At 42.6% G+C, this 27553-nt stretch overlaps 1 protein-coding gene across 1 annotated transcript in view; it reads right to left on the reverse strand.

Moving 5' to 3' along the window:
- Nucleotides 1-2612: 2612 nt before the first annotated feature.
- TOP2A (DNA topoisomerase II alpha) overlaps nt 2613-27553 on the reverse strand; it is a 63638-nt gene continuing 38697 nt past the window's right edge. The window contains exons 17-34 of the mRNA XM_070729661.1: nt 27147-27239; nt 24830-24944; nt 24358-24479; nt 22772-22920; nt 16797-17028; nt 16253-16387; nt 15933-16133; nt 14113-14308; nt 13627-13718; nt 13205-13363; nt 13024-13107; nt 11597-11794; nt 11396-11498; nt 11171-11308; nt 9545-9623; nt 8596-8654; nt 4282-4490; nt 2613-2982 (exon numbers count right to left, since the gene is read on the reverse strand). Of these exons, the coding sequence (XP_070585762.1) occupies nt 2839-2982; nt 4282-4490; nt 8596-8654; nt 9545-9623; nt 11171-11308; nt 11396-11498; nt 11597-11794; nt 13024-13107; nt 13205-13363; nt 13627-13718; nt 14113-14308; nt 15933-16133; nt 16253-16387; nt 16797-17028; nt 22772-22920; nt 24358-24479; nt 24830-24944; nt 27147-27239 (2508 nt within the window). The 3' untranslated portion in view covers nt 2613-2838. The remainder of the gene's footprint in view (nt 2983-4281; nt 4491-8595; nt 8655-9544; nt 9624-11170; nt 11309-11395; nt 11499-11596; nt 11795-13023; nt 13108-13204; nt 13364-13626; nt 13719-14112; nt 14309-15932; nt 16134-16252; nt 16388-16796; nt 17029-22771; nt 22921-24357; nt 24480-24829; nt 24945-27146; nt 27240-27553) is intronic.

Consider the following 27553-nt stretch of genomic DNA (forward strand, 5'->3'; position numbering starts at 1 on the left):
CCAGGGGAGGGTGAAACATGCCCTCACTCATCCCATCTGGAGGATCTCTGGAAGCCAAAAACACCCTCCCAGAACATCTGTGCAAGTCAAAAATCAGCTAGCTGGCACACACATGCACATTGGAGCTGAACTAGGACAACAGCTTGTGTGCCAGCAGACATGGCTCTCCGTGCCTTAGGTTCGCCATCACTGTGCTAGGCCCTCAAAAACTCTTACTGATTAGATCAGAAAAGAACAAGACAATTGGCCCTACATTGCCATGAAGTAACTACAGTAGTCCCTCACCTATCGCTGGTGTTACGTTCCAGACCCGGCCGCGATAGGTGAAATCCGCGATGGGGAATTTCTCCTCCTTCCCAGCTCTTTCTACAACCCCAAGCACACCGCCAACCACTAAGCGCGCCTCCAAAGACTGCCTTCTCAGCACTGGCGAGGCGGGTTGAACGAGGGGACGGGCCTCCGCCGGAGCTCAGTCCCCGCCCCGCTCATCATTCGCCCAGCCGCGTGCTGGTTGGCTTGTCCTGCCCTTCCAAACTTCTAAGCGCCGTATCTGTGCCAACGCTGACTTCAAAACCCGTGATGAAGTGAAGCCATGGTGGGTGAAGCGCGATATAGCGAGAGACTACTGTATATAATCATAAAAAGGCAAATACTTTCATGAATAGTAGTTAAATGCTGCACTTGTGCTCCATGTACTTTTCCTGGTCAAATCTACTCTAATGCATGAATTACCTTTATTGCCCAGCCCATGTTTTTATATTCCTGACTGAAAGAAAGCCTTCACGTCACTCCCCCTGCTCCCAATTTTGTCCGATACTCAGAGGCTTCCTGACCAAGTGCCTATGTTTTTCTTTGCAAGGTTCTCAGAAGTGATTTATCATTGCCTCCTTCCTAGGGCTGAAATAAAATGACTGGCAGTCAACAGCTGGCTTTGTGTCCAAGATTGGGCTAGAAATATGGGTCCTTGATTAGTAGCTATGCTGCCTTAACGATTACATCAATGTGGCTCTCCCCATCCTGCTTTACACTAACTTAAGTGACAATTATTCTTAAGTCATAAATGCTGCCTAGCATTTCAGTTTCCAAAGGACGTGCAAAGAATTTTAGAATGGCAATCTGGATGAAACAATCTGTGAGAACCCGGTTACAGGCCTGGTTACAGCACGGAAACTGCTTTGGTCGCGTTGATGATCTCTGGCGGGCCCGGGGTTTATCCTCTGTCCTGGTGCTTCTTGACCTCTCAGCGGCTTTCGATACCATCGACCATGGTATCCTTCTGCGCCGGCTGGAGGGGTTGGGGGTGGGAGGCACTGTTCTCCAGTGGTTCTCCTCCTACCTCTCTGGTCGGTCGCAGTCGGTGTTAGTGGGGGGCCAGAGGTCGACCCCGAGGTCTCTCCCTGGTGGGGTGCCTCAGGGGTCGGTCCTCTCCCCCCTGCTATTTAATAGCTATATGAAACCGCTAGGTGAGATCATTCAAGGGCATGGGGTGAGGTATCATCAGTACGCTGATGATACCCAGCTTTACATCTCCACCCCATGTCGTCAACGAAGCAGTGGAAGTGATGTGCCGGTGCCTGGAGGCTGTTGGGGCCTGAATGGGTGTCAACAGACTCAAACTCAACCCGGATAAGACGGAGTGGCTGTGGGTTTTGCCTCCCAAGGACAATTCCATCTGTCCTTCTATTACCCTGGGGGGGGGAATTATTGACCCCCTCGGAGAGGGTCCGGAACTTGGGCGTCCTCCTCAATCTACAGCTCACATTAGAGAACCATCTTTCAGCTGTGGCGAGGGGGGCATTTGCCCAGATTCGCCTGGTGCACCAGTTGCGACCTATTTGGACCAGGACTCACTGCTCAGTCACTCATGCCCTCATCACCTCGAGGTTCGACTACTGTAATGCTCTCTACATGGGGCTACCTTTGAAAAGTGTTCGGAAACTTCAGATCGTGCAGAATGCAGCTGCGAGAGCAGTCATGGGCTTACCTAGGTATGCCCATATTTCACCAACACTCCGCAGTCTGCATTGGTTGCTGATCAATTTCCGGTCACAATTCAAAGTGTTGGTTATGACCTTTAAAGCCCTTCATGGCACTGGACCAGAATATCTCTGAGACCGCCTTCTGCCGCACGAATCCCAGCGACCAATTAGGTCCCACAGAGTGGGCCTTCTCCGGGTCCCGTCAACTAAACAATGTCGGTTGGCGGGCCCCAGGGGAAAAGCCTTCTCTGTGGCGGCCCCGACCGTCTGGAACCAACTCTCCCCAGAGATTAGAACTGCCTCTACTCTCCTTGACTTTCGTAAGCTCCTTAAGACCCACCTTTGTCGTCAGGCATGGGGGAACTGAGACATCTCCCCCGGGCATATACAATTTATGAATGGTATGTCTGTATGTCTGTTTGTTTAGAAAATGGGGTTTTTAAAATATTTTTAAACTGTAATTTAGATTTGTTGTAAATTGTTTCACTTTGTTGTGAGCCACCCCGAGTCTGCGGAGAGGGGCGGCATACAAATCTAAATAATAAAATAAATAAATAAATAAACAAACTTTGAGATCAGATGTTCTAATGTCTGAATGATGCTTTTGAGTCCAGAGAATAAAGCATATATATATTTCTATTGAAAGAAAGGATCTTTATTTAGGATCTTATCAAGAATAAACACGGCTACCATAATTATATAAAGCACAAAAACATATTTACAGCATTAAAAAAAACCACAATAACTTTTCATACCAACAGACAGCACATAGAAAGTGTTTGGAATCATTTTCTGTATTTAGTAAAGAACTAATTTTTAACTACAATGAAAAGAAATGCAAATATATTTTGTTGTTAGATTAGAAGTCCTCATCTTCTGACTCCTCCAGATACTGAACCAGCTTCTTAGTGCGAATTGATTTTTCACGCGTCTTCGGCAGATCAGTAAAGCCCTCCTCAGAGGTTAGATCAAGGACAAATGATTCATCCTCTTTCTTGGATTTCTACAAAGCAAGAACGAAGAACATTAAACTCTCAGAACAGTTCCATGCATAGCACTGCAATATTCTACATAATAGATGCCACAATAATAATTATATATAATATTCCAGGAAAAGAAATGGGGTGATAATATTCAGGATAAATGGATTTAAATTAAGTTTGTTGTGGCACAGAAAGCTCCAACAAGTATGAGAAACTCATACTTGTTATTCGCTTGAATTAATCCTTTTTTTTTAAACTGAACTGCCTGAAAAATACATAGAAACATAGAAGACTGATGGCAGAAAAAGACCTCATGGTCCATCTAGTCTGCCCTTATACTATTTCCTGTATTTCATCTTACAATGGATAAATGTTTACCCCAGGCATGTTACTGTGGATTTACCAACCACGTCTGCTGGAAGTTTGTTCCAAGGATCTACTACTCTTTCAGTAAAATAATATTTTCTCATGTTGCCTTTGATCTTTTCCCCAACTAACTTCAGATTGTGTCCCCTTGTTCTTGTGTTCACTTTCCTATTAAAAACACTTCCCTCCTGAACCCTATTTAACCCTTTATCATATTTAAATGTTTCGATCATGTCCCCCCTTTTCCTTCTGTCTTCCAGACTATACAGATTGAGTTCATTAGGTCTTTCCTGATACGTTTTATACTTAAGACCTTCCACCATTCTTGTAGTCCGTCTTTGGACCCGTTCAATTTTGTCAATATCTTTTTGTAGGTGAGGTCTCCAGAACTGAACATAGTACTCAAAATGTGGTCTCACCAGCGCTCTATATAAGGGGATCACAATCTCCCTCTTCCTGCTTGTTATACCTCTAGCTATGCAGCCAAGCATCCTACTTGCCTTTCCTACCGCCCGACCACACTGCTCAGCCATTTTGAGACTGCCAGAAATCACTACCCCTAAATCCTTCTCTTCTGAAGTTTTTGCTAACACAGAACTGCCAATGCAATACTCAGATTGAGGATTCTTTTTCCCCAAGTGCATTATTTTACATTTGGAAACATTAAACTGCAGTTTCCATTGCTTTGACCATTTATCTAGTAAAGCTAAATCATTTACCATATTACAGACCCCTCCAGGAATATCAACCCTATTGCACACTTTAGAGTCATCGGCAAATAGGCAAACCTTCCCTACGAGACCTTCCCCTATGTCACTCACAAACATATTAAAAAGAGCATACTAAACATGCTAAATAAAGTTTGTGGCCAAACAAAGTAGATTTAACCTAGGGCATCTTTTAAAATTACATTAAAAGATTAGAGATAGTGATGAAAATATGAACAAGCAAACCTTAAGTGCTAGTCTATTTTTAAGGCTTTGGCCAAAGTCAAGATCAGAGTCACTACTGAAAGATGAATTCATCAATCTTTTAGGAGCTTTCTTGATTTTAGTAAGCTTTTTGGGTGCATCATCTGAACTGGAACTTGAACTCTTAGTCTTGATGTGTTTGGTTTTTGCCTTTCTCTTAGTGAAAGGTTCCTGAGTAGAAGGCTGATTGCCTAAAGGAAGAGAAACAAATTTTTGTCAGCACCACATCTCTAGCTTCTTTCTACCAAGAAATATTGATAACAGCTTTGGAAATACTTAATTCCTAATCAAAGAAAATAATTAAGTTGCACTTCCTAGTTCAGGAATTGGGGGGGGGGGGGAATCCCAATTCCTGTTTACATCTTCCCCAAGAATAACAGGAGCACAAGTTCCTTTTTTGGAAATGGGAGTATGGCTTCTGAAAAACGAGGACAGGGCCAGGATCTTCCCTTCCACATATATATAGCCGGGGGGCGCAGCAGGTAGAGTGCTGTACTGCAGGTCACTGAAGCAGACTGTAGATCTGTAGGTCAGCGGTTCAAATCTCATCACCGGCTCAAGGTTGACTCAGCCTTCCATCCTTCCGAGGTGGGTAAAATGAGGACCCAGAATGTGGGGGCAATATGCTGGCTCTGTTAAAAAGTGCTATTGCTAACATGTTGTAAGCCGCCCTGAGTCTAAGGAGGGCGGCATAAAAACAAAACAAACAAATAAACAAACAAACAAACAAACTGCAGCCTATTCCTCCTTTGGATCCAAAAGACCTGATGAGATGTGGTATTTTTTTTTACATGTCCTTATAAGACGTATTGGCCCTTCTCCCAGTAGCTTGGGGTTGAGTGTAATCATATTACATATAAAATTGTAATATAGGAAATGTATCCCACAAATTTATTTTACATTTAACAAATATTTAATTCAACAAAAGGAAAGAATTGCTGGAGAATTCTCTCCCTTGGCAGCAAAGAATACATATTCAAAGATGTGATTAGCGTTTGATCTGCATAATAGCTCCACTGTGCTGCTCTCATATAATTATATTTTGCATATTATTCCCCTTCCATTAGCAAAGTATCTACAAAAAGAAGACTCCTCTGCGGATCCTCAGTCTCAAAATCAAGGCCTAATTGAAAGAGAAAACCCTCTGGTGTATTTATCAACAAAAGATTGTTGCTTGAATAACCAACTGATACAGAAGAGCAGATAGGATGTATATAAAAATGACAAACCAAGATGACTTTGAAAATGATTTATTAGATGTATAAAAGACTTATTAAATCATTGAAGAAGTCTGTATCATGAGATAAAAATAATTATAGAGATATTAAATCCTACAATATTTGAATGATCCCAAAATTAAGGGTGTTAGAAGTAAAAGAAACATAAATTCCTGTTGTGTCTGACTCTAGGAGGCAGTGCTCGTCTTAGCCTAGGGCAGTGATGGTACCGAAAGCATGTGTGCGCAAACTGTGGCACAGGCGTGAGTGCCCATAACCATAATTCAATGTCTGAGGAGGGCGAAAACAGCTTTCCCTGGCCTCTTAGAGGCCCTCTAGAGCAGCAGTCCCCAAACTACAGCCCGTGGGATGCATGCGGCTTGCTGAGGCCATTTATTCGGCCCGCGGCACCGCACGAGATTTTACATGGAGCCTGGCGTTGGAGTTGAGGGCGGCGAGCAATGAAAGTGCGGAAAAACCCTCGCCGGCCTCTGCAGAGAAGAAAGGAAGAGAGAACAAGAGAGAGAGAGAAAAAGAGTGTGAGAGAGCAACAGACAGAGAGCGAGATAGATAGAAAGAAAGGGAGGGTGAGAAAAAGTGAGAGAGAGCAAGAGAGGGGAGAGGGAAAGAGAGAGAAATAGAGATAGCAAGAGAGAACAAGAGAAAGAAAGCAAGAGAAAGAAAGCAAGCAAGAGAGAGTGGGACAGAGAGAAAGAGAGGTAGCAAGAGAGAGAACAAGAGAAAGAGTGAGAGAGAAAGCAAGCAAGAGAGAGGGACAGAGAGATAGAAAGCGAGTGCGTGAGAGAGAGAGGGACAGAGAGAAAGAAAGCAAGAGAGAAAGAGGGAGAGATAGTGAGTGAGAAAGAAAGCATGAGAGAAAGAAAGGAAGAGAGATAGAGAGGGAGAGAGAAAGAAAGGAAGGAAGAGGGAGAGATAGAAAGAGAGTGAAAGAGAGAGAAAGAAAGAGAGTGAGAGAAAGAAAGAAAGAGAGAGAAAAGGAGAGGGAGGAAGAGAGAGATAGAGAAAAAACTCGGTAAGGAGCTGGGGACTTGCTCCACTTCGCCTCTTCCCCCCTTCAGGGTGGCGTTAAGAAAACCACAGGTTTTTTTTTTTATAGTCCGGCCCTCCAACAGTCTGAGGGACAGTGAACTGGCCCCCTGTGTAAAAAGTTTGGGGACCCCTGCTCTGGAGGCTTGAAATGGCCTATTTACTGACTTCTGGTGGGCCTAGTAGGCCCATTTTTCGCCCTTTCCAGGCTATAGAGCCTTCCCTAGGGTCTGGGGGGAGCGACAATGCCCTTCCCTGTCCCCCCCGGAGACCATCCGGAAACCAAAAATGCCCTCCCAGAACCTCCATGTGAGCCAGAAAATCAGCTGGCCAGTGTGCACATGAGCGCTGGAGATAAGCTAAGGCAACAGCTTGCATGCCAGCAGATACAACTACACGTGCCACCTGCGGCACGCGTGCCATAAATTAACCATCACTGGCCTAGGGAGACAGTGTGGTCCAAAGATAATTCCGTGGTCATGTGGCTAACATGAGTATAAGCCGAGATGCACTGTGTGCTGTTACCTTCCCACCCAAGTGGTATCTATTTATCTACTTGCATTTACATGTTTTTGAACAGCTAGATGGGCAGAAACTGGGGTGAATAACAGGAGATCATCCTGTCACATGGTATTTGGGTTTCAAACCTGGGCTGCCAGCTTTCCAGTTGACAAAACTCAGTGTATTTGACCATTGAGCTGACACACCCTTTAAAAGAAAAACAAAGTTGGTTTATTTTATCAAATTTTAAGTGAACTTTTTTTTGGCAGAGTACTAGCAATTTTTATGGACACCAGAGCTGAAAAGACATTTTCTGGATTTGCTTATATGGGAATGGGATGAAGAGATAGCCTTCTATAACTAACTGTTTGGGTGGTAAAAAGTTACTAAATTTGTCCATACTTAATGTAATGAAGGTTGAAGGTCACTTTTTAATATATTTTTATTTTTCTTTATTTCTTGAACTTTTTATTCTTTAGCTTTTATTATTGTAATAAAAAAAACGAATAAAGCGTTAAACACACATGCCAAGACAATAATTCTGCTATTAGATACAAAAAAAAAACAGTGAAAAGGAATGAAAATATTGGAAAAATTTCTTCCAATGAAATGTCTTCTAGACCTTGTTTTTCCAGAGGTTGCCAAGCAAAAGACAATATTAGATCAATCACATCAAAGAAGATATTGGGTTGATTGACCTTTTGTTTGTACGCTGGATTTTCAAGAGTTTTCTTTTTTAAGCATTGCTGTCATTCACTGATTCATTAACAATGACTAATAGTCGTAGGAAAAAATATGGAAAAATCAAAACTGCAGAATATGAGAAACATCTCTGATACTCATGCTGTTTCAATTTTTTTGTGTTGGAATGGGGGAGCAATTGTTAGAAAAATGCTTCAAGAATTAGAGGAAGTAAAATATACAGGTAGTCCTTAACTTACATTAGTGACTGTTCTAAGTTGCTTCAACAGCACAGTGACGTATTTCATACTTATTGCAACATTCTACGACTAAAATTCAGAGCTTGAAAACTAATTTATATTTGGAATGTTCGGGGGTCATGTGACCACCTTTTGTGACCTTCTGACAAGCAGTCAATGGGGAAGCCAGATTCACTTAACAACCATGTTACTAAATTAACAACTGCAGTGACAACTCACTTAACAAATGCATCAAGAAAGGTAATAACAAAGGGCAAAATTCACTTAAGAACTATCTCGCTTAGTAACAAAAATTTTGGGCTCAACTGTGGCCATACGTTGTGGACTACATATAGTTTGAACCAATCCATAATGGTTTATATTGTTTAAACTAAGAATAAATGTGGTGTAATATAATACAATTCATGACAAATAATAATCATTGGCTATATTCTGAAGACATATTACAGACTCAGTTGTGGCATAACACCTATGGCTTTGTTTAGATAGCACCTTGCATTAAAAATGGCAATGGGGTGGATGGGTGGAGAATGAATTCTGTTTCTTATAGGCTACACAGAAACTGTGATACAAGTGAATTATATACTCACCCAAACTAGTGGTCTGTTCATCTGATGCTTTGAATTGAACTATCTTTTCCTTTGTTTTCCTAGGACACAAATTACGTATTAAATTATGCATTTAGTTTGCATCATAGCCAGCAATACATCCTCATAGATATTCCTAACTGGAAAAAATTAAAATTTTACCAAGATATTGCAATTAATCTTGGGATTGATTTTCTCAAATGTTGAGATTTACTCTATTTTAAAATTATTTTCTTTTTCAAAACTTGCATTTCTGCATTGAAAGCAAACACCTGAAAAAAGTTGCAAACCTCTTACATTGCATTCCATTGAAGGGGGTGAGGGTTGAAAGTATATAAAAAAGCAACTTATTGTAATATTATGGTTGAAATTAAAAGTAGTATTTTTCACAGAACATTTAAACAACATATAATGCCTTCATCCATCTAGCACAGTGGCTCTCAACCTGGGGGGTCAAGACCCCTTTGGGGGTTGAATGACCATGTCCGTTGGGTGGAATCGCCTAAGACCATGGGAAAAGACAAATTTCCCATGGTGTTAGGAACTAAAGCTTCTATTCTGGTACCTTGGAACATATTTTTACAATCCGACCAATAGGGCGTTTACAGTGGAAGTGTACTTCTGACCTTCCTGCCAATCAGTTTAAAGCTCTGTTGGGAAAATTAACACTAGACTTATGGTTGGGGATCACCACAAAATGAGGAACTGTATTAAGGGGTCACAGCATTAGAAAGATTGAGAACCACTGATTTTTTAATTTACATTTTTTTTAAAAAAAGGAACAAATTATTTCTGGTCTTGGCAGGCATTTCTACAAAAGAAACCCACCCCATGAAATATAACACATTTTTGCAAAATTTTCTCAATTTGATTAAACGTAAAATGTTGCCTGTTATCCAGGCAAATATTTTTAAGAAACAATCGAAATAGGAGAATCACATCTGAAACTTACGCAGAAATAGCCTTTGGTCTTAGTATTGCTCTTGTATAATCTTCATCTGAATCTTCATCTGAATCCTGCATACATGTTGCTTTTAACAAATATAATAAGGAAATATAATCAGTTGCAACCCAAAAATGTGGGAGGAAGGCAGGCTAAGTGATAATACGAATAGTCTCCAACCTACTACAGCTCATTTAGTGACCATTCAGTTACAGCAGCACTGGCCAAAAGTGACTTATGGCCATTTTTCAGACTTACAACAATTGTAACAGACCCTTGATTATGAGATCAAAGTTCAGATGCTTTTCAACTGGTTCATATTTATGATGATTGTAATGTCCCGACATCATGGGATCAGCTTTTATGACCTTCTAACAATCAAAATAAAGTGAAGCCAGACTCATTTAACCATCACTTAACAACCTAACTTAATAACTGTGGCAAGAAAGGTTATAAAATGGGGTAAAACTCATTTAACACATTTTTTGCTTAGCAAGATAAATTTTGGATTGAATTGTGATTGTGAGTTGAGGACTACCTGTATATCCTTAAGCAATAGTAGAATACAGAAAATGAGAAAAATGTTTTGTTCCAATCACAGCATAAACAATTGCATTGCGGAAATTTTATTGAACTGTTTTAGCATCTATGGCAGTGATGCGAACCTTTTTTGGTTTGCATGTCAAAAGGGTGTGTGTGCTAGCACGCAAACAAGTGCCCGCACCATTCCGTTCCCCACACATGCATGCACACACACCCGACACTGCCCATGTGCACAACCCCACCCCACACGCCTGTGCTTGTACACAGGTCTCACTGAAGCCTGCGACGGTGAAAAAAACACCCAACGGACAACCTAGAAGTCTGAAAAAACAGACTTGCGGTTTGCCCGTTGTGCCGTTTTTCGCACTCCGGAGCCTTCAGAGAAGCTTCCTAAAGCCTTGGAGTGCAAAAAACAGCACAACGATCAAACCGCAAGTCAGTTTTTCTGAACTTCTGGTTTGCCCGTTGGGAGTCTTTTTGCACTCTGGGGCTTCAAGGAAGCATCCCTGAAGCCCTTGGATGGCCAAATGACCTTCTCCAAGGCCGAAAATTCATCTGGCCAGCATGCTGGAGCTGACATAGGGCAACGCCTTGTGTACCTTCCAATATAGCTCTGCGTGCCACCTATGGCATATGTGCCATAGGTTCGTCATCACAAATTTATGGCTTGAAAGAACTAAAACAAAATCTGGGCAGGGTGAGTAGAATGAAGTTGATGTGCCTTTATTCCATTCCTGAGCTGGGGCATTCCCTTTATCTACTACTTAGTTGCTGTTGCCTTTGGTTTTGTCCCATTTTCTCCCTTTCCATCCTACTTTTATCTGGACCACAAATAGCTATTTTGTGCATGGATCAAAACCAGCTGTGTTTCAATTCAAGCATAGGGAACTTAGAAACCTTGTAGTTTATTTTCTGCATGCGACAATTTTGTATAACCTTACTAGGGATTGTGGGTTAGAATGATTTAAAAAAAACACACCTTCTTTCACAAAAGTTCCACTTCATGTTTGAGGTTGTTTATAGCAAAAATGCTTTGGAACGGCACCATTCAATTTAAGATTCAAAGCTAATTTAAATTCTTTGAAAATTTACCTGCTACTTGATGTTGTAGATAAGACTCAACCTCAGAGTCAACAGAATCTTCATTTCCTTTTCCTGGGTCAGACCAAGGATTTGCTGTCGTTGCTTTTTTTATTGGTTTGAATTGCAGTTTGGACTGTTTCTTCCCATCTGAAATTTAGAAGGCTTGTTAGACCACTTATAACACCTCCGATAGAAAACCCAGAAGAAAAATTGATTCCTGCTAAAATATTTTACCTGGCTCGATTTTACGTTTCTTCATCAATCTTTGTTTAAGGGTCTGTGGTTCCGTGCTGGTCCCTGGGAAATCTTGATCCTCATTAAGCTCAATTTTTTCACTCTATAGATCAGCAAACAAGGCGTTTTTATCATTGCTGGGATAGGTAAAAGAAAATTATGAAGCTAGCAAAGAAAACTGAACCCCCAAAGGCTGTTTACCTTGATTTTTTTTTTTAATTTCTTCTCTGCCTCCAATTTCATGTCTTCAGTTATTCGGGGGATAACTCTCCTCCCCTGGGGAGAAGGCAGGATTTCCTGAAGCTGCTGGTGTTTTACTTTTGTTTTCCCTTTTTTCCCTTGGTTGGGTTTGCCCTTGGTGCCTACCATGTCATCCAGCCTTTCTTTCATTTCTAGCACCTAAAGTATGGATGATAAAAACAAAAATCAACAACTTGGATTTTCAAGTGTTAAATTTCACCAAAAGGAAATCATTTTGAGGGCATTTCTAATTTAGCTTCACTCTGTAGTTCTATACAAGCGGAAAAGAGGAATTCTATACCCAAATCTGAAATAGGCAGAAATTTTTGCATTCATTAGAAACATAGGAGAATGACGGCAGAAAAAGACCTCATGGTCCATCTAGTCTGCCCTTATACTATTTCCTGTGTTTTATATTAGGATGGATATATGTTTATCCCAGGCATGTTTAAATTCAGTTACTGTGGATTTACCAACCACGTCTGCTGGAAGTTTGTTCCAAGGATCTACTACTTTTTCAGTGAAATATTTCCTCACGTTGCTTTTGATCTTTCCCCCAACTAACTTCAGATTGTGTCCCCTTGTTCTTGTGTTCACTTTCCTATTAAAAACACCTCCCTCCTGAACCTTATTTAACCCTTTAACATATTTAAATGTTTCGATCATGTCCCCTCTTTTCCTTCTGTCCTCCAGACCAGTGATTTTCAACCTTTTTTGAGCCGCGGCACATTTTTTACATTTACAGAACCATGGGGCACATTGAGGGGGGGGGAGGCAGCTAAAAAAAGTTTGGACAAAAAAATTATCTCTCTTCCTCCCTTTCGCTCTATTTCTCTCTCCCTCTTTCTCTCCTCCTTTTTTCTCTCTCCATCCCTTTCTTTCTTCCTTCTCTCCTCTTTTTTGCTCTCTTTCTCCCTCCCTCCCTCTATGTCTTTCTCTCTCCCACCTTCCCTCCCTCTTTCTCTCTTGCTTTCTTGCTCTCTCTTGCTCTCTCTCTCTCTCTTGCTCTTTCTTTCTCTCTCTTTCTCTCTCTCTTGTTTTCTTTCTCTGAGCTTCGCGGCACACCTGACCATGTCTCGCGGCACACTAGTGTGCCACGGCACACTGGTTGAAAAACACTGCTCCAGAGTATACAGATTGAGTTCATTAAGTCTTTCCTGATACGTTTTATGCTTAAGACCTTCCACCATTCTTGTAGCCCATCTATATATGCATCTAAGCTTTGCCTGCCTGTAGGTATATTTTAAAATATACCAGTAGTCTCAACATTTCAGACCCTTTTAAATGCCAGCACCCTACCCAAAGGAAGACGTAGAACTATTGATAAAGAATGTTTCACTTAAACTGGAAATGGATTGTTTCTGGCCCCAAAATCCAGATTTACCCACATCAAGTTCCTCAATAAAAGTAGCCAGATCTTCTCTCCATAAATCAGCAGGATTCTTCTGTTTCACGTTTTCTAGCTCCGTCTCCTAATAAATCCAGCAAGAAACAGTTAAGTCCATATCAGATCTTTCAATGCTACTGCTTTCAATACTACTATTTTTTTTTTAGAACTCATCAACCTACTTTATTATCCCGTTGCTTGCACAGTTCCTCCTTTTTTTCTTTTGTTAGATACCAGAGGGGCATGTTCAGAAGATAGTTAAAATCTGGCCCACTGGCTGCAGTAGATTCATTTTCTTTTTTGGTATCTTCTTCTGTATCTTCTGTATCTTCTTCGGTGTCCTGGCATGGCAGAAGAGAGATGTAGCCAGATGTTAATAGCATAATATCTGTTATTTAGTACTTGTTCTTTCAATGGGATTAGGAGATAATCCCTTTCTTGTAGTACTTTCCTTTAGAGTATCTACAGTATCTGCTTCAGAAAGCCAGTGTTTGTCATGAAGATCTATTTTCCACTATAATACTATGGAATTAGCTTTTTTAAAGTTATTGAATCAAATGTTTAACAACTGAGTGGATTAAAAGAAAGATATTGAGAAACATACCTTCTGTTGAGACTGTTTCCATGTCTTTACTGGATCAGAATCATAACCCCTTTCAATGAGAACCTTTATTAATTCTTTCTTGGGCTTGTTTTCTAGAGGGGAAGACCAGATGAGCCATCAGCCAAAATAAAGTATCACATGTAGCACAATGCTAAGAACATGTCAACTTGCATGCCAAACACAAAAGCCACACCAAAGGTTTTGGGATTATTCTTAGTGGAAAGCAGGAAAGCAAACACCCATATACATCTACCAGTAGCACTTCAAGTTGTACATTCAGTTTAAATTTTACTTTGTAAATTATTTAGTTTTTTATTTCTAGAAAAGTAAGCTTAGAGGCAAGATGCCTGTCAGGGAAAATAATTCTTTGCTAGATGTTGTTTTTGTTCTGCCTGTTCTGCCCCAGAAAGGGAAGCCAAGAACTATTTCTGCAATACTTGTTCTACTACCTTTAATCGCTTGTAACAAAATCCTAACAATGCTTACCTATCACTATTTTGCCTTCTATTTTTTCAAGGATGAAGCGAGCTTGGTTGTTTAGTTTTGCAGATTCTGCACCCAGCATGCCAATGAGCCACTCCTTTCTTAAACCGTAATAACGCAGTCTGACTTGATAGAATTCATCTAGTATATCCTCTGCAGTCTCATATTTTTTAAGGCAACCAACATGGTCAAAAAGTACCTGGAACAAAGAGTAGGGTACCACAGATGTATAGATGGTAGGGCTGCGATCATGCATTTAAAAGCTGGATATACAGTGTTCCCTCAATTTTCGCGGGTTTGAACTTCGCCAATAGCCTATACCACGGTTTTCCAAAAAATATTAATTAAAAAATACTTCGCGGTTTTTTCCCTGTACCACAGTTTTTCCCACCCGATGACGCCATATGTCATCGCCAAACTAATATTTTTTGCAAATAAATAACAAAAATAATTATTGTTAATAAATAATTATGTTTATAAATATCAGGATCACTAAGTGTCTTATTCAATGGTGAGTACCAGTAATAATGGTGAGTAAATGGTTGTTAAGGGAATGGGAAATGGTAATTTAGGGGTTTAAAGTGTTAAGGGATGGCTTGTGATACTGTCCATAGCCAAAAATGGTGTATTTACTTCCGCATCTCTACTTTGCGGAAATTCGACTTTCGCGGGCAGTCTCGGAACGCATCCCCCGCGGAAATCGAGGGAACACTGTAATTCCTTTAATGATTCCATGGTCTACCCACACTTACCTCCATTTCTCACTATGGTACTTTGATACTTTTTAGGAACTGTACACACCTAGTTTCTCAAACAGATCCTTACTTACAGTGAAGTCTCAAATGACAAGAGCAAAAAAGCTTTCAGAATTTTGGGGAGGGGGGAGAGAAATACTGTATTTTTCCGAGTATAAAATGTATCGAAGTATAAGATGCACCTTAGTTTTGGGGGAGAACAATAGGTGGTGGGGGGAGAGGGAGGATTCTGCCTACCAGGTATTCATTCATCTGGCTAGTCTTTAGCCTGGTCAGCTTCAGCACATTCATCCGCTCACTGGTTTTGAGGTTGGGGATGGTGGGGGCTCTGCTTCTAAAGCACAGTTGATTGTTGAAGGGAGCAGTGATAAGAAAAGCAAGCAAAGCAAGATCGCTTAGCTCGTATGTAGGCTGAAAAACAGCTTGAACAGCACAGCTGATTCTCAGAGATAGCTCCAGTGACTAAAGCAGGCAAAGCACAGAAGGGCTAAGAGAAGGCATCAGCTGTTCCGGGTAGCCATTTTGGGCACCTTGTGAGTGAAAATGCAACGCGTGGAGCCCAAAAAACCACTGCAGTCAGGAAGAGGACTTGTGGAGGCTGAAGGGTAGGGGCTAGTGAATGGGGTGGGGCTACATTTGGAGTATAAGATGCACCCAAAATTTCAGCCTTTTAAGGAGGGAAAAAAGTGTGTCTTATACTCTGAAGAAATACGGTAGCTCTCTCATGTAGCAAAAATCACATAGATGGGTAAAATGCAGGAATAGACAGGCATGATTAAACCTACTAGGAATACTGATTTTCTATTTCTCTAGTCTTAACTGAGAATTTGGAGTCTAAGATTTCAGTTAAAAACCAACTGAAGAAATCTTGCCACAAAAGGATTCTATTCTGACACTGTGTCTTAGCTGAATGGAGATGGCTTCCAGAGAACATCATCCTTTGTTCTATAATTTATTTGTTTAAAAGATATACATGGCCTGTATCTGTGCATTTGCATATAAGAGGCAGACAGACTCTCTAGACATGCCTATCGTGCTACAATAGAAGCCTTCTGAATTTTTACTTACCATATTGTTACAAGAAAGAGATGTTTGTAATTTGAAGACTTTATGTAGACCAATAGTCTCTGCCTCCACTAGTTTCTGTTCACTCATTGTTATGATAAATTTGACTGTGGTGTCGGTGTGATACTCTTTATAGTCTGTTATGAGTGATGGAGTCTTCTCTGTGCCATTTAGCATAGGCTCCAGAACCTGTTCTTTGTAAGTCTTTTGAGAGATGGGAAGAAACGACATAATGATTTTATACTTTCCTTTAATTGGGGAGTATAGAAATATATTGTTATTACGGCTCAGAGAGCATAATACAAAAATGGAGCATGCGTTACCTGTGTCCATGTCCGAACAGGAAGCTCTGAAATTTCAATGGTAGTTGAATTAAGAACTGATACTTCTCCATTAATAAGGAATTGGTTTTGCCCTAGTTCATCTATTGTCCCCTTGAAGTTCTTGTAATTAGGAGTCTAAAAATAGTAAAAATTGAGTTAAAATAAACCAGCTTGAACAGGTGTCTTATTTGCATAATATAATCAGAATCCAAATTAAGATAATTTCAACAAAGGCTTCTAAAAACTGGAGTAAGAGAGGCTGTAGAAAAAAGGTCATAAAGCCATTACAAGCAATACAAAAATATATAGGATAGATACTATTTATTGACTTCATATTGCTTTCTTTTAAAGAAAGTATCATTTTAAACCCTATTTTATCATAGGAAATGTAGTTTAGACAATTTTAAAAAGAATGTAAATAGTATGTCTCTGAAGTCCAAGTACTAAAGAAAATCTAATTGTATCTTTGCCCAAACACCTGTGATTTTTTTCTCTTCTCTAAAATTACCAGATCATTATTTAATCATTGATGCATTTTTATTACCATTGTTAATGGCTCCTGCCCATCAAGCATACGTCGAATGTTGTTAACCACTTCTCGAATGTCATAATTAGGAACTTTACATGACCAGCCAGTCCCTATGCCTTCAGCACCATTGATCAACACCATAGGAACGATTGGAATATACCATTCAGGTTCAACTCGTTGGTTATCGTCGTACAGAAATTTCAGCACATTGTTATCCACTTCTGGGAAAGACAATCGTGCCAAAGGACTAGGGAAAATAAATAGCTTAAGTTAAACTTGTGTTAAATATTTTTAGAAATATGTTTGGATAGGATTATGAGGTCTTCTTTGCAGGTGAAGAGAAATAAAGAAGAAAAGAAATAGCCAGAGGATGGGAAGGAAGTGAATAAATGGCAGTAACTTTCAGTAACCTATTTCCCCTTTTAAAGTCACAAAAGAAAAGAAAATGTAAAAGGGGGTCGCGGGAAGGGGAGAACCCAATATCAGGAAAATTCTGCCTCTTGAATGCCAATCTGAACACAGGGGAGTTTCTTCACTGCCAGAGACACAATACATGAATACAGTATATTGATTCATCACTTAGAGAAGAAAAGTTTTTCTTTCGACTCCTCTTTTACTGACAGAGAAGGAAATCTTGCTAAATCTCTTTAAAATTGGCTTTTGTGTACAGTATATTAAATCCTTGATTTAATTTAATATTGGCATGAAAACTAGCTTAAGGAGAGAATACTCATTCTGAGAGGAATTAGTGAAAACAGTAAACTTTGTTCGATTTGATTTATGAGGCAAAAACTACTACCTGAATTTCAAATAAACTTGAATCTAACATGTTTTGTCTGCAATCCAACAAGATAGACACAGACTTCAGAGGATAATCATAACTGCATAAAAGATAATTACTATCAACCTGCCTTCTATTGAGGACCTGTATAATGTGTGAGTCAAAAAGAGGGCCATGAACATATTTACTGACCCCTCGTATCATGGACATAAATTGTTTCAAATCCTCACTTCAAAATGAGGCTAGAGAGCACGGCACACCAAGACAGCTAGATACAAGAAGTTTTTTCTTTAATGCCATCACTCTGCTAAACAAATAATTCCCTCAACATTATCAAACTATTCACTAAGACTGCACTAATACTATTAGTCTTCTCATCATTCCTATCACCCACCTCCTCCCACTCATGACTGTAACTTGTTATTATTATTATTATTTAAAATTTAAAATACAGTGGTACCTCAAGATACGAACCCCTCGTCTTACGAACAACTCGTGATACGAACCCGGGGTTCAGAAAAAAATTGCCTCTTCTTACGATCTTTTTTCGAGTTACGAACGCCAAACCCGAACTTCCGGGTTCGGAGGCTCCTGGGAAGCCACCCGGCTGTTTTAAAAGGTGACTGCTGGGCTGGGGGGCTTTCCAGCACCCCCCCCCAACCCCGAACCCGGAAGTTTGGCAAAAGTTCGGGGTTCGGGCGGGGTGCTTGGAAGCCCCCCAGCCCGGCGGTCACATTTTAAAATAGCCGGGCGGCTTCCCAGGAGCCTCCGAACGCCGAAAGCGGAAGTTCGGGTTTGGCGTTCGGCTTCGGGAGGCTCCTGGAAAGCCATGTCTTTAACTCGGCTCTGCTAAGTACATTTTCCCTGCAGTTGATCCAAGCACTGCAAGGGAAGGAACGAACTGAAATGCGAGTCAGGAGTCTTGGAAACGTAACAATAAGGGGGTTGGTGGAATAATCATTGGGAATGGGGTGTCCTGGAAGTTGGGATACAGGCTCTCCCAGCCTCTTAATTCCCCCCCCCCCGTTTCTTTAAGGCTTCCCCTCTCGTGTGCAAGGGAAAGCAAGGGGTGGGAAATGCGAGTCAGGAGTCCTGGAAACGTAACAATAAGGGGGCTGGTGGAATAATCATTGAGAATGGGGTGTCCTGGAAGTTGGGATACAGGCTCCCCCAGCCTCCTCATTCCCCCCCCCCCGTTTCTTCAAGGCTTCCCCTCTCGTGTGCAAGGGAAAGCAAGGGGTGGGAAATGCGAGTCAGGAGTCCTGGAAACGTAACAATAAGGGGGCTGGTGGAATAATCATTGGGAATGGGGTGTCCTGGAAGTTGGGATACAGGCTCCCCCAGCCTCCTCATTCCCCCCCCCCCGTTTCTTCAAGGCTTCCCCTCTCGTGTGCAAGGGAAAGCAAGGGGTGGGAAATGCGAGTCAGGAGTCCTGGAAACGTAACAATAAGGGGGCTGGTGGAATAATCATTGGGAATGGGGTGTCCTGGAAGTTGGGATACAGGCTCTCCCAGCCTCTTCATCCCCCCCCCCCCGTTTCTTTAAGGCTTCCCCTCTCGTGCACAAGGGAAAGCAAGGGGTGGGAAATGCGAGTCAGGATTCCTGGAAACGTAACAATAAGGGGGCTGGTGGAATAATCATTGGGAATGGGGTGTCCTGGAAGTTGGGATACAGGCTCTCCCAGCCTCTTCATCCCCCCCCCCCCCCCGTTTCTTTAAGGCTTCCCCTCTCGTGCACAAGGGAAAGCAAGGGGTGGGAAATGCGAGTCAGGATTCCTGGAAACGTAACAATAAGGGGGCTGGTGGAATAATCATTGGGAATGGGGTGTCCTGGAAGTTGGGATACAGGCTCTCCCAGCCTCCTCATTCCCCCCCCTTTCTTTAAGTTTTCTTTATTAGATTTGTATGCCGCCCCTCTCCGTAGACTCCTTAAAGAAACGAGGGAGGGGGGGAATGAGGAGGCTGGGGGAGCCTGCATCCCAACTTCCAGGACACCCCATTCCCAATGATTATTCCACCAGCCCCCTTTTTGTTACGTTTCCAGGACTCCTGACTCGCATTTCCCACCCCTTGCTTTCCCTTGCACACGAGATGAGAAGCCTTAAAGAAACGGGGGGGGGGGGGGGGGGGATGAGGAGGCTGGGGGAGCCTGTATCCCAACTTCCAGGACACCCCATTCCCAATGATTATTCCACCAGCCCCCTTTTTGTTACGTTTCCAGGACTCCTGACTCGCATTTCCCACCCCTTGCTTTCCCTTGCGCACGAGATGAGAAGCCTTAAAGAAACGAGGGAGGGGGGGAATGAGGAGGCTGGGGGAGCCTGTATCCCAACTTCCAGGACACCCCATTCCCAATGATTATTCCACCAGCCCCCTTATTGTTACGTTTCCAGGAATCCTGACTCGCATTTCCCACCCCTTGCTTTCCCTTGCGCACGAGAGGGGAAGCCTTAAAGAAACGGGGGGGGGGGGGGGGGGGATGAAGAGGCTGGGGGAGCCTGTATCCCAACTTCCAGGACACCCCATTCCCAATGATTATTCCACCAGCCCCCTTTTTGTTACGTTTCCAGGACTCCTGACTCGCATTTCCCACCCCTTGCTTTCCCTTGCGCACGAGATGAGAAGCCTTAAAGAAACGGGGGGGGGGGGGGGGGGGAATGAGGAGGCTGGGAGAGCCTGCATCCCAACTTCCAGGACACCCCATTCCCAATTATTATTCCACCAGCCCCCTTTTTGTTACGTTTCCAGGACTCCTGACTCGCATTTCCCACCCCTTGCTTTCCCTTGCACACGAGATGAGAAGCCTTAAAGAAACGGGGGGGGGGGGGGGGGGGTGAAGAGGCTGGGGGAGCCTGTATCCCAACTTCCAGGACACCCCATTCCCAATGATTATTCCACCAGCCCCCTTTTTGTTACGTTTCCAGGACTCCTGACTCGCATTTCCCACCCCTTGCTTTCCCTTGCACACGAGAGGGGAAGCCTTAAAGAAACGAGGGAGGGGGGGAATGAGGAGGCTGGGAGAGCCTGCATCCCATCTTCCAGGACACCCCATTCCCAATTATTATTCCACCAGCCCCCTTTTTGTTACGTTTCCAGGACTCCTGACTCGCATTTCAGTTCGTTCCTTCCCTGCCAGCGCTTGGATCAACTGCAGAGAAAATATATTGTAGCAGAGATGAGAGGAGGGTTGGAGAGCCAGCCACCCCTTGCCCTCCCTTGCCAGAGATGGGGGCAGCCTTAAAGAAACGGGGGGATTAGGAGGCTGTGAGTGCCCGTATCTCAACTTCCTCGTGAAGTTTTCAGGGCACTAAACAACCACGCAGCCCCAAACCTGATGGAAGAAATGTGCCCCCCTGCCATCCTCAGAGCCCCCAGCGCTCCAGTTTTCCTCTTCTTTAGTTGACAGATTGACCTCTCTCTATACCGCGTCTCCATTGCCTGCGCTTCGCTGAGGACCGGAGCTCAGAGGCTTGGTCCCCCTGAGCAAAGGGGAAGGAAAAGAACCTCCCCCTGTTCTCTACCGGCATTCAGGGACCCATACACACACAGCAGAGTGAGAGCCAGGGAGCCTTGTCTGAAGCCGAAGCTCCGGATTCCCCTTTGCTGCCACCTCCGAAAACACTTTCAAGGAGGGTGTAAGCCCTGCCGGCTGACAAGCTGCGAGGCAGCTTCCCACGTGTGTTAATCACCCACAAAGCTCCATACGCAGCCTCTGCTGTGTCCCCCTTCCCTCCTCCCCCTGTCCCCAAACAAGGATCAGAATGCCGGTTGTCATAAGGCAAAAGGGGCGAGTTTTGGACTTGCACGCATTATTCGCTTTTTCATTGATTCCTATGGGAAACATTGTTTCATCTTACGAACTTTTCACCTTACGAACCTTGTCCCAGAACCAATTAAGTTCGTAAGACGGGGTTCCACTGTAGTTAAAAAAACCCATTTTTAAGCAGACATACATACAAACATACCATACATAAATTATATAGGCCCGGGGGAGGTATCTCAATTCCCCCATGCCTGACGACAAAGGTGGGTTTTGAGGAGTTTACGAAAGGCAAGGAGGGTAGGGGCACTTCTAATCTCTGGGGGGAGCTGGTTCGAGTCGGGGCCGCCACAGAGAAGGCTCTTCCCCTGGGGCCCGCCAACCAACATTGTTTAGTTGACGGGACCCGGAGAAGGCCGACTCTGTGGGACCTAATCGGTCGCTGGGATTCGTGAAGCAGAAGGCAGTCTCGGAGATATTCTGGTCCGATGCCATGAAGGGCTTTATAGGTCATAACCAACACTTTGAATTGTGCCCGGAAATTGATCGGCAACCAATGCAGACTGCGGAGTGTTGGTGTGACATGGGCATATTTGGGAAAGCCCATGATTGCTCTCGCAGCTGCATTCTGCACAATCTGAAGTTTCCGAACACTTTTCAAAGGTAGCCCCATGCAGAGAGTGTTACAGTAGTCAAGCCTTGTTGCTTATCTCACCATTTATATTAATATTGATTGTTCCTGATTGCTTATTTGTACCCTATGACAATCATGAAGTGTTGTACCTCATGATTCTTTTCTTTTTATGTTCACTGAGAGAATATGAACCAAAGATAAATTCCTCCTGTGTCCAATCACACTTGGCCAATAAAGAATTGGATTTTATTCAATCTGAAGCTTTTAGATGATGGTTTGTTAAATTTAAGTTTACTGTATTTTAATTAATAAACAAAGGAAATCTACGATCTGTAAATCTAAGTACATATGAAAGGTATTTCCATCTCAAGCCAGCCTTTCTCGTTGGTTATATAAGAATTTGGAGTTCCAACACCACTGGAATACAGGTGACTTATGACCACAATTGAATCCAAAGTTTCTGTTGTTACACAAGATAGTTAAGTGAATTTTATCCCATTTTACAACCTTTCTTGCCACAGTTGTTAAGTGAATCATTGTTGCTGTTTAGTTAGTAAAATGGTTAAGTGAATCTGGCTTCCCCATTGACTTTGCTTGTCAAAAAGTTGATCACATGAATATGAGTCAACTGCCAAGCATCTGAATTCTGATCATGGAAATGCTGCAATAGTCATAATACAGCCATAAGTCACTTTTTAAAGTACTGTTGTAACTTTGGATAGTTACCAAATGAATTGTTGCACATTGAGGACTTGCACGATGTTGGAAAGGAGTGTCTAAGTCAAAGCTAAAAAAAAGCAATCTGTTTCCACCAACCTGAGCATTGTAAAAATATATCTAGGACTTGCAGCATCTTTTCCACCATGCAGCCTAGTTCCAAACTGACCAATGGGTTGAAGTAAGTTCATGTTGTTGCTGCCCACAAAATTTTGAGCCAAATTAATAATAGTCATCATCAGTGAATTCTGAAACAAAATAATAATTATTAGTGATGCATCACCACCAAAATCACTAAACATCAATAAAATGGACAGGCTTTGGAAAGATTAGCTAGTCACAAGCACTAGTCAGAAAAATCCAAAGACATTAGCAATCTACTTCTTACTTTATTTCAAATAAACTCTACTTCAACTATTGGCCAATTAATTTATGGTTGGAGAATCACAGATGAAACTCCATCTCCAGGCCTTGTTACCAGCTGCAGCAGGTATGGGCAACCTATGGCTTTCCAAAAATTGCTAAACTTCAACTTCCAGGGGACCTACTTTGTGTGTTCCCAACAGCCACCTCTGGAGCTGTGTGCAATTCTTTCATCCCTCTCCTGTGGTTTCCTGTTGGATGATGCCACCAGTGTCTGCCCCCCCCTCTTGCCCCCCCTCCCAGTCACTCCTTCCCTGGCCTGAGAATGTAAGGGTGACAGCGGAGGATGGAGACTTGCTCCATATTCCAGAGTAGGAGCAAAGTGCCCCTGTACTTGCCTCATCTCATGCTGAGTCTCACCCTTGGCTTCTTCCACCTTTTGTTGGTACTGCACGCACTTTGGTCGCTTGGGAAGATGCACAACCTGCTCTATACCCCAAGACACTGGCCTGACCTGGCTGTACCCAATGCTGCTGCTCTTGCAGCACCTTGCACAGCAGTGAAATTTAGTGTGCTTCACAATGGAGAAGACTGGGTCCCCTCCTCCTCCTAGAGCTCATTACAATACAGAGCCACATGACCCTGCCCACTTGCCCCTGGCAACAGAAGTAGCATCAATCACAGCTGGGTTGAGCGAATGTCTCAGGACAGAGCACATTGTGCGTCTTCTCGAGTGACTGAAGTACATGTAGCACCAACAAGGGCCGGAAGAAGTGCCCATTAAGAAATGAGGTGAGGGAATCTGAAAGAGAGGGGGGTGGAGGAGAGAGATACCTGCCTCTCACAGAAAAGAAAACACTGGGAGCCACAAAACCTGGGTAGGTGTGACTGGGTTGTGGGTGTCATCTGACCAGGTGAGCATGAATGATGTTGAGTTGGCAACGCCCACCAAGATTTTGTGGCTCGCTGTGTTTTATTTTCTATGGGAAGGGGTCCAAAAGGCTCTTTGAGTGTTTAAGGTTGCAGACCCTTGTCCTATGCCAAAAGAGCAAATGCTGAACATGCTGAACATAACTTAGCAACATTTATAAAGTTGCAGATTATAATAGCAATAATAATAATAATAATAATAATAACAACAACAACAACAACAACAACAGAGTTATACGGGACCTTGGAGGTCTTCTAGTCCAATCCCCTGCTTAGACAGGAAACCCTACACTGAACATGAAAAATCACACTCATCCATTCTTATAGCAACTTCTAATATACTTCTTGCAAACTATATTTTTGCTTGCTACTTTTTGGGATATTTCTCCTACCTCTCCATGGTGGTAAGAAGAAATCTCTGCCACTGATCCAGCCAGCTGAGCTACTTTTACTTCCCGCTTGTCATTTCTTTTGAAGCATGTATATAAAACTTTTCTCTGACCTGGTTTCAGTCCTGAAAGAATCAGAGAAGCTAATGGTAATTACAGCTTCTCTTCATAGTGAGCCTTACTTAGCGAAGGTATTCTCAAAAGGACAAATCTTCAAAGTTAAATTATATATTTGTTTATTATAAATATATTTGCTTTATATCAAGACCATAAATATATATTTTCTGATGCATTAAATCCTGTTTCAAGCAAGAATGTTTAAGAATATATGGTTTTATAAATCTTTATTTGTCAGTTTAAAACATCCTATTAACTCAGCTTTTTGTGGTCTACCTCTTTAGAAAATATAAAAAATATTATGCACTAAATTCAAAGTACCTAAAATCTTGTTTAATTTGTAAAAGAAAACCCTTACCATCAATTAACGATGGAATGGATCGCTCATTATCAGAATTTGAGAACAGCACAAGTTCCTTGTTGATAAAATCATTGTAGGTCAGGAAATGTGTAGCTTTCCCATATAGGTAATCCTAAAGAAGGGAAGGCAATTTAAGATACATCCTTAAAATAGCATCCAAGTCCTTTTTTCTACAGAGATGTTACCATTTCTAATGACTTGCTTTTATTTTTATTTTTTTTTAGCAAAACACAGGTTTTTTTCACTTGAACCACACATTGCTAGATACATCCTTATGGCAAAAGATTCATAAAGAATGCATATGCATCATTTGTCTTTGATAGAATTTGTCAATTCATTAATATATATACCGTATTTTTCGCTCCATAAGACGCAGTTTTTTTCCTCCCAAAGTAGGAAGAAAAATCAGCCTCGTCTTATGGAGCGAAGATGCAGGCAGGGTGGGGGGGGGGAGGCTGCGAACTCCGAAGCGCCATCCCGCCGGCTGGCTGGCTAGCTGCTGCCTGGCCCCCTCCCTCCCGGAGGAGGGTCTCCCTCCTCACCACCAGCGGCGCTCCCCACGCCAGCCAGCCAGCCAAGCCCCGCGCCCGCCGGAACCGGCTCCTCGCTCTCCCCCCGCCGCCCGCCGCGTTTGCAGGAGGTGGGGAGGGTCGGGCGGCCCGCCAAGGCCAGGAGGGACGCCGCTGCCCCCCCTTCCTTCTCTCCGCCCGCCGCTGTGCCGAGAGGAAATGCCGGCAAAGGCTTTTGTCAGCGGAGGCCGGCGAAGGCGATATTCAATGTCGGGGGCGCACGGGCGGCTGGCGCGTTCCCTATCTCCCTGCTAGCCCACTCGGAATATTCAAAATAAGAAAAGCCTTTGCCGGCGAAGGTTTTTCTTATTTTGAATATTCCGAGTGGGCTAGCAGGGAGATAGGGAACGCGCCAGCCGCCCGTGCGCCCCCGACATTGAATATCGCCTTTGCCGCCGGCCCCGCCTCTCCTACAACCCCTTGCTGAGAGCAGGGCGTGCGCGCGTCACCGCTAAGAAGAACGGAGAACGAGAGTGAGTGAGAGCAACAGACAGCAAGATAGTGAGAAAGAGAGAGGGAGAGAAAGGGGGGGAGAGAGAGAAAGAGAGAGGGGGAGAGAGAGGGAGAGGGAGAAAGAGAGTGGGAGAGGGGGGAGAGCTAGCAAGAGAGGGAGAGAGAGAAAGAGAGAGGGAAAGGGGGGAGAGAAAGAGAGAGGGAGAGGGGGAGAGATAGCAAGAGAGGGAGAGAGAGAAAGAGAGAGGGAAAGGGGGAGAGAGGGGGGAGAGAAAGAGAGGGAGGGAGAGAGAGGAGATAAAGGAAGAGGAGAGAGAGAAAGGAAGAGAAAGAAAGAAAGAGGGATAGAAAGAGAGAGAGTGAGAGATGCTCAGTGAGCCTTTCTTTGAAGTTGCCTTTCTTTCTTTCTTTCTTTCTTTCTTTCTTTCTTTTTCTCTCTTGCTCTCTTGCTCTTTCATTCTTTTTTCTTTCTCTTGCTTTCTTTCTTTCTCTTTCTTTCTCTCCTTCCTTCCCTCCTTCCATTTCTTTCATTCCCCCTCTCTATTTTTATTTCTCTTTCATTTTCTTTCTCTCTTTCTTGCTTTCTTTCTTGCTCTTTTTCTTTCTCTCTTTTACCTTCCCTTCCTCTATTTCTTCTTTTCTTTCTCCTTCCTACCTTCTTCCCTCCCTCCCTCCCTTCAGTCCTTCCTCTCTTACTCTCCCCTTTCATAAGTTTCCTTGCTTCCTTCCTCTGTTCCTGTTCCTTCCCTCTTTCTTTCTTTCCTTCTTTCTTTCTTTCTTTCTTTCCTTCCTTCCTTTCCTCCCTCCATTTCTTGCTTTCCTTTTCCTTCCTCCCTTCTTTCCTCCCTCACTCCCTTCTTTCACTCCTTCCTCTCTTCCTCTCCCCTTTTTGGCTCAAAATATTTTTTTTTCTATTTTCCTCCTCTAAAATCTAGGTGCGTCTTATCAGCAGGTGCGTCTTATAGAGCGAAAAATACGGTAATAACTGCCTCCATCAAACCTTAGTAATTGGTGGGTGAAAAAGTCTTCATTTAGGAAACATCAAACTTAAAATAAGCTTTATTGACTGCAATGGAAATATAGAAACTGATTGATTTTAGCTCGATTTTTTTTTAAAAAAACCCAAACAAATATTTATATGTTTCTTATTACTATTGCCAAATTTTTAGTGATAGTCAAAGATAGGAACATCACATTAAAACAATAAAAAGAAACCACTAAACGATTTGCATTATATTATTCTGCCAGAAACTATTCAGAAGGAATTCCATTTTATTTTGAAGACTACTTACATCTGGTATACCAAGAAGCTTCCGTTGCTTTCGGTCTTCCATAAAGTTTGTCAGCCACTCCTTTCGATCGTCAACCTTTTTTTTACTAAAGGCCTAGAATGAATAAGAATCTTACTAAACAATACTTTGCCAAATGCTTAACTAAATCAAAGAAGTTTTGATAAGTAAGGAGGAATCAAGATGCCAAAAAGCAGCAATTATTGTAAAGAACTGCTCTGAAAAAGCATTTTTCACTGTAGTTTTAATCTCTACACATCTGCTGCCTTATTAAAAACCTCAACAGTTAGAAAAAGCTGAGAAAATTCCAGGACCTTACATCAAAGCAAGTAGGAAGAGAGATCATACACATTCTGCAACACAAGCTAGATCAAAACCCACAAAAAGTTGAACCTACCTAAGGAACAGAT

This window comes from Erythrolamprus reginae, chromosome Z (assembly GCF_031021105.1).
Source record: "Erythrolamprus reginae isolate rEryReg1 chromosome Z, rEryReg1.hap1, whole genome shotgun sequence".
NCBI classification, from domain to species: Eukaryota; Metazoa; Chordata; class Lepidosauria; order Squamata; family Dipsadidae; genus Erythrolamprus; species Erythrolamprus reginae.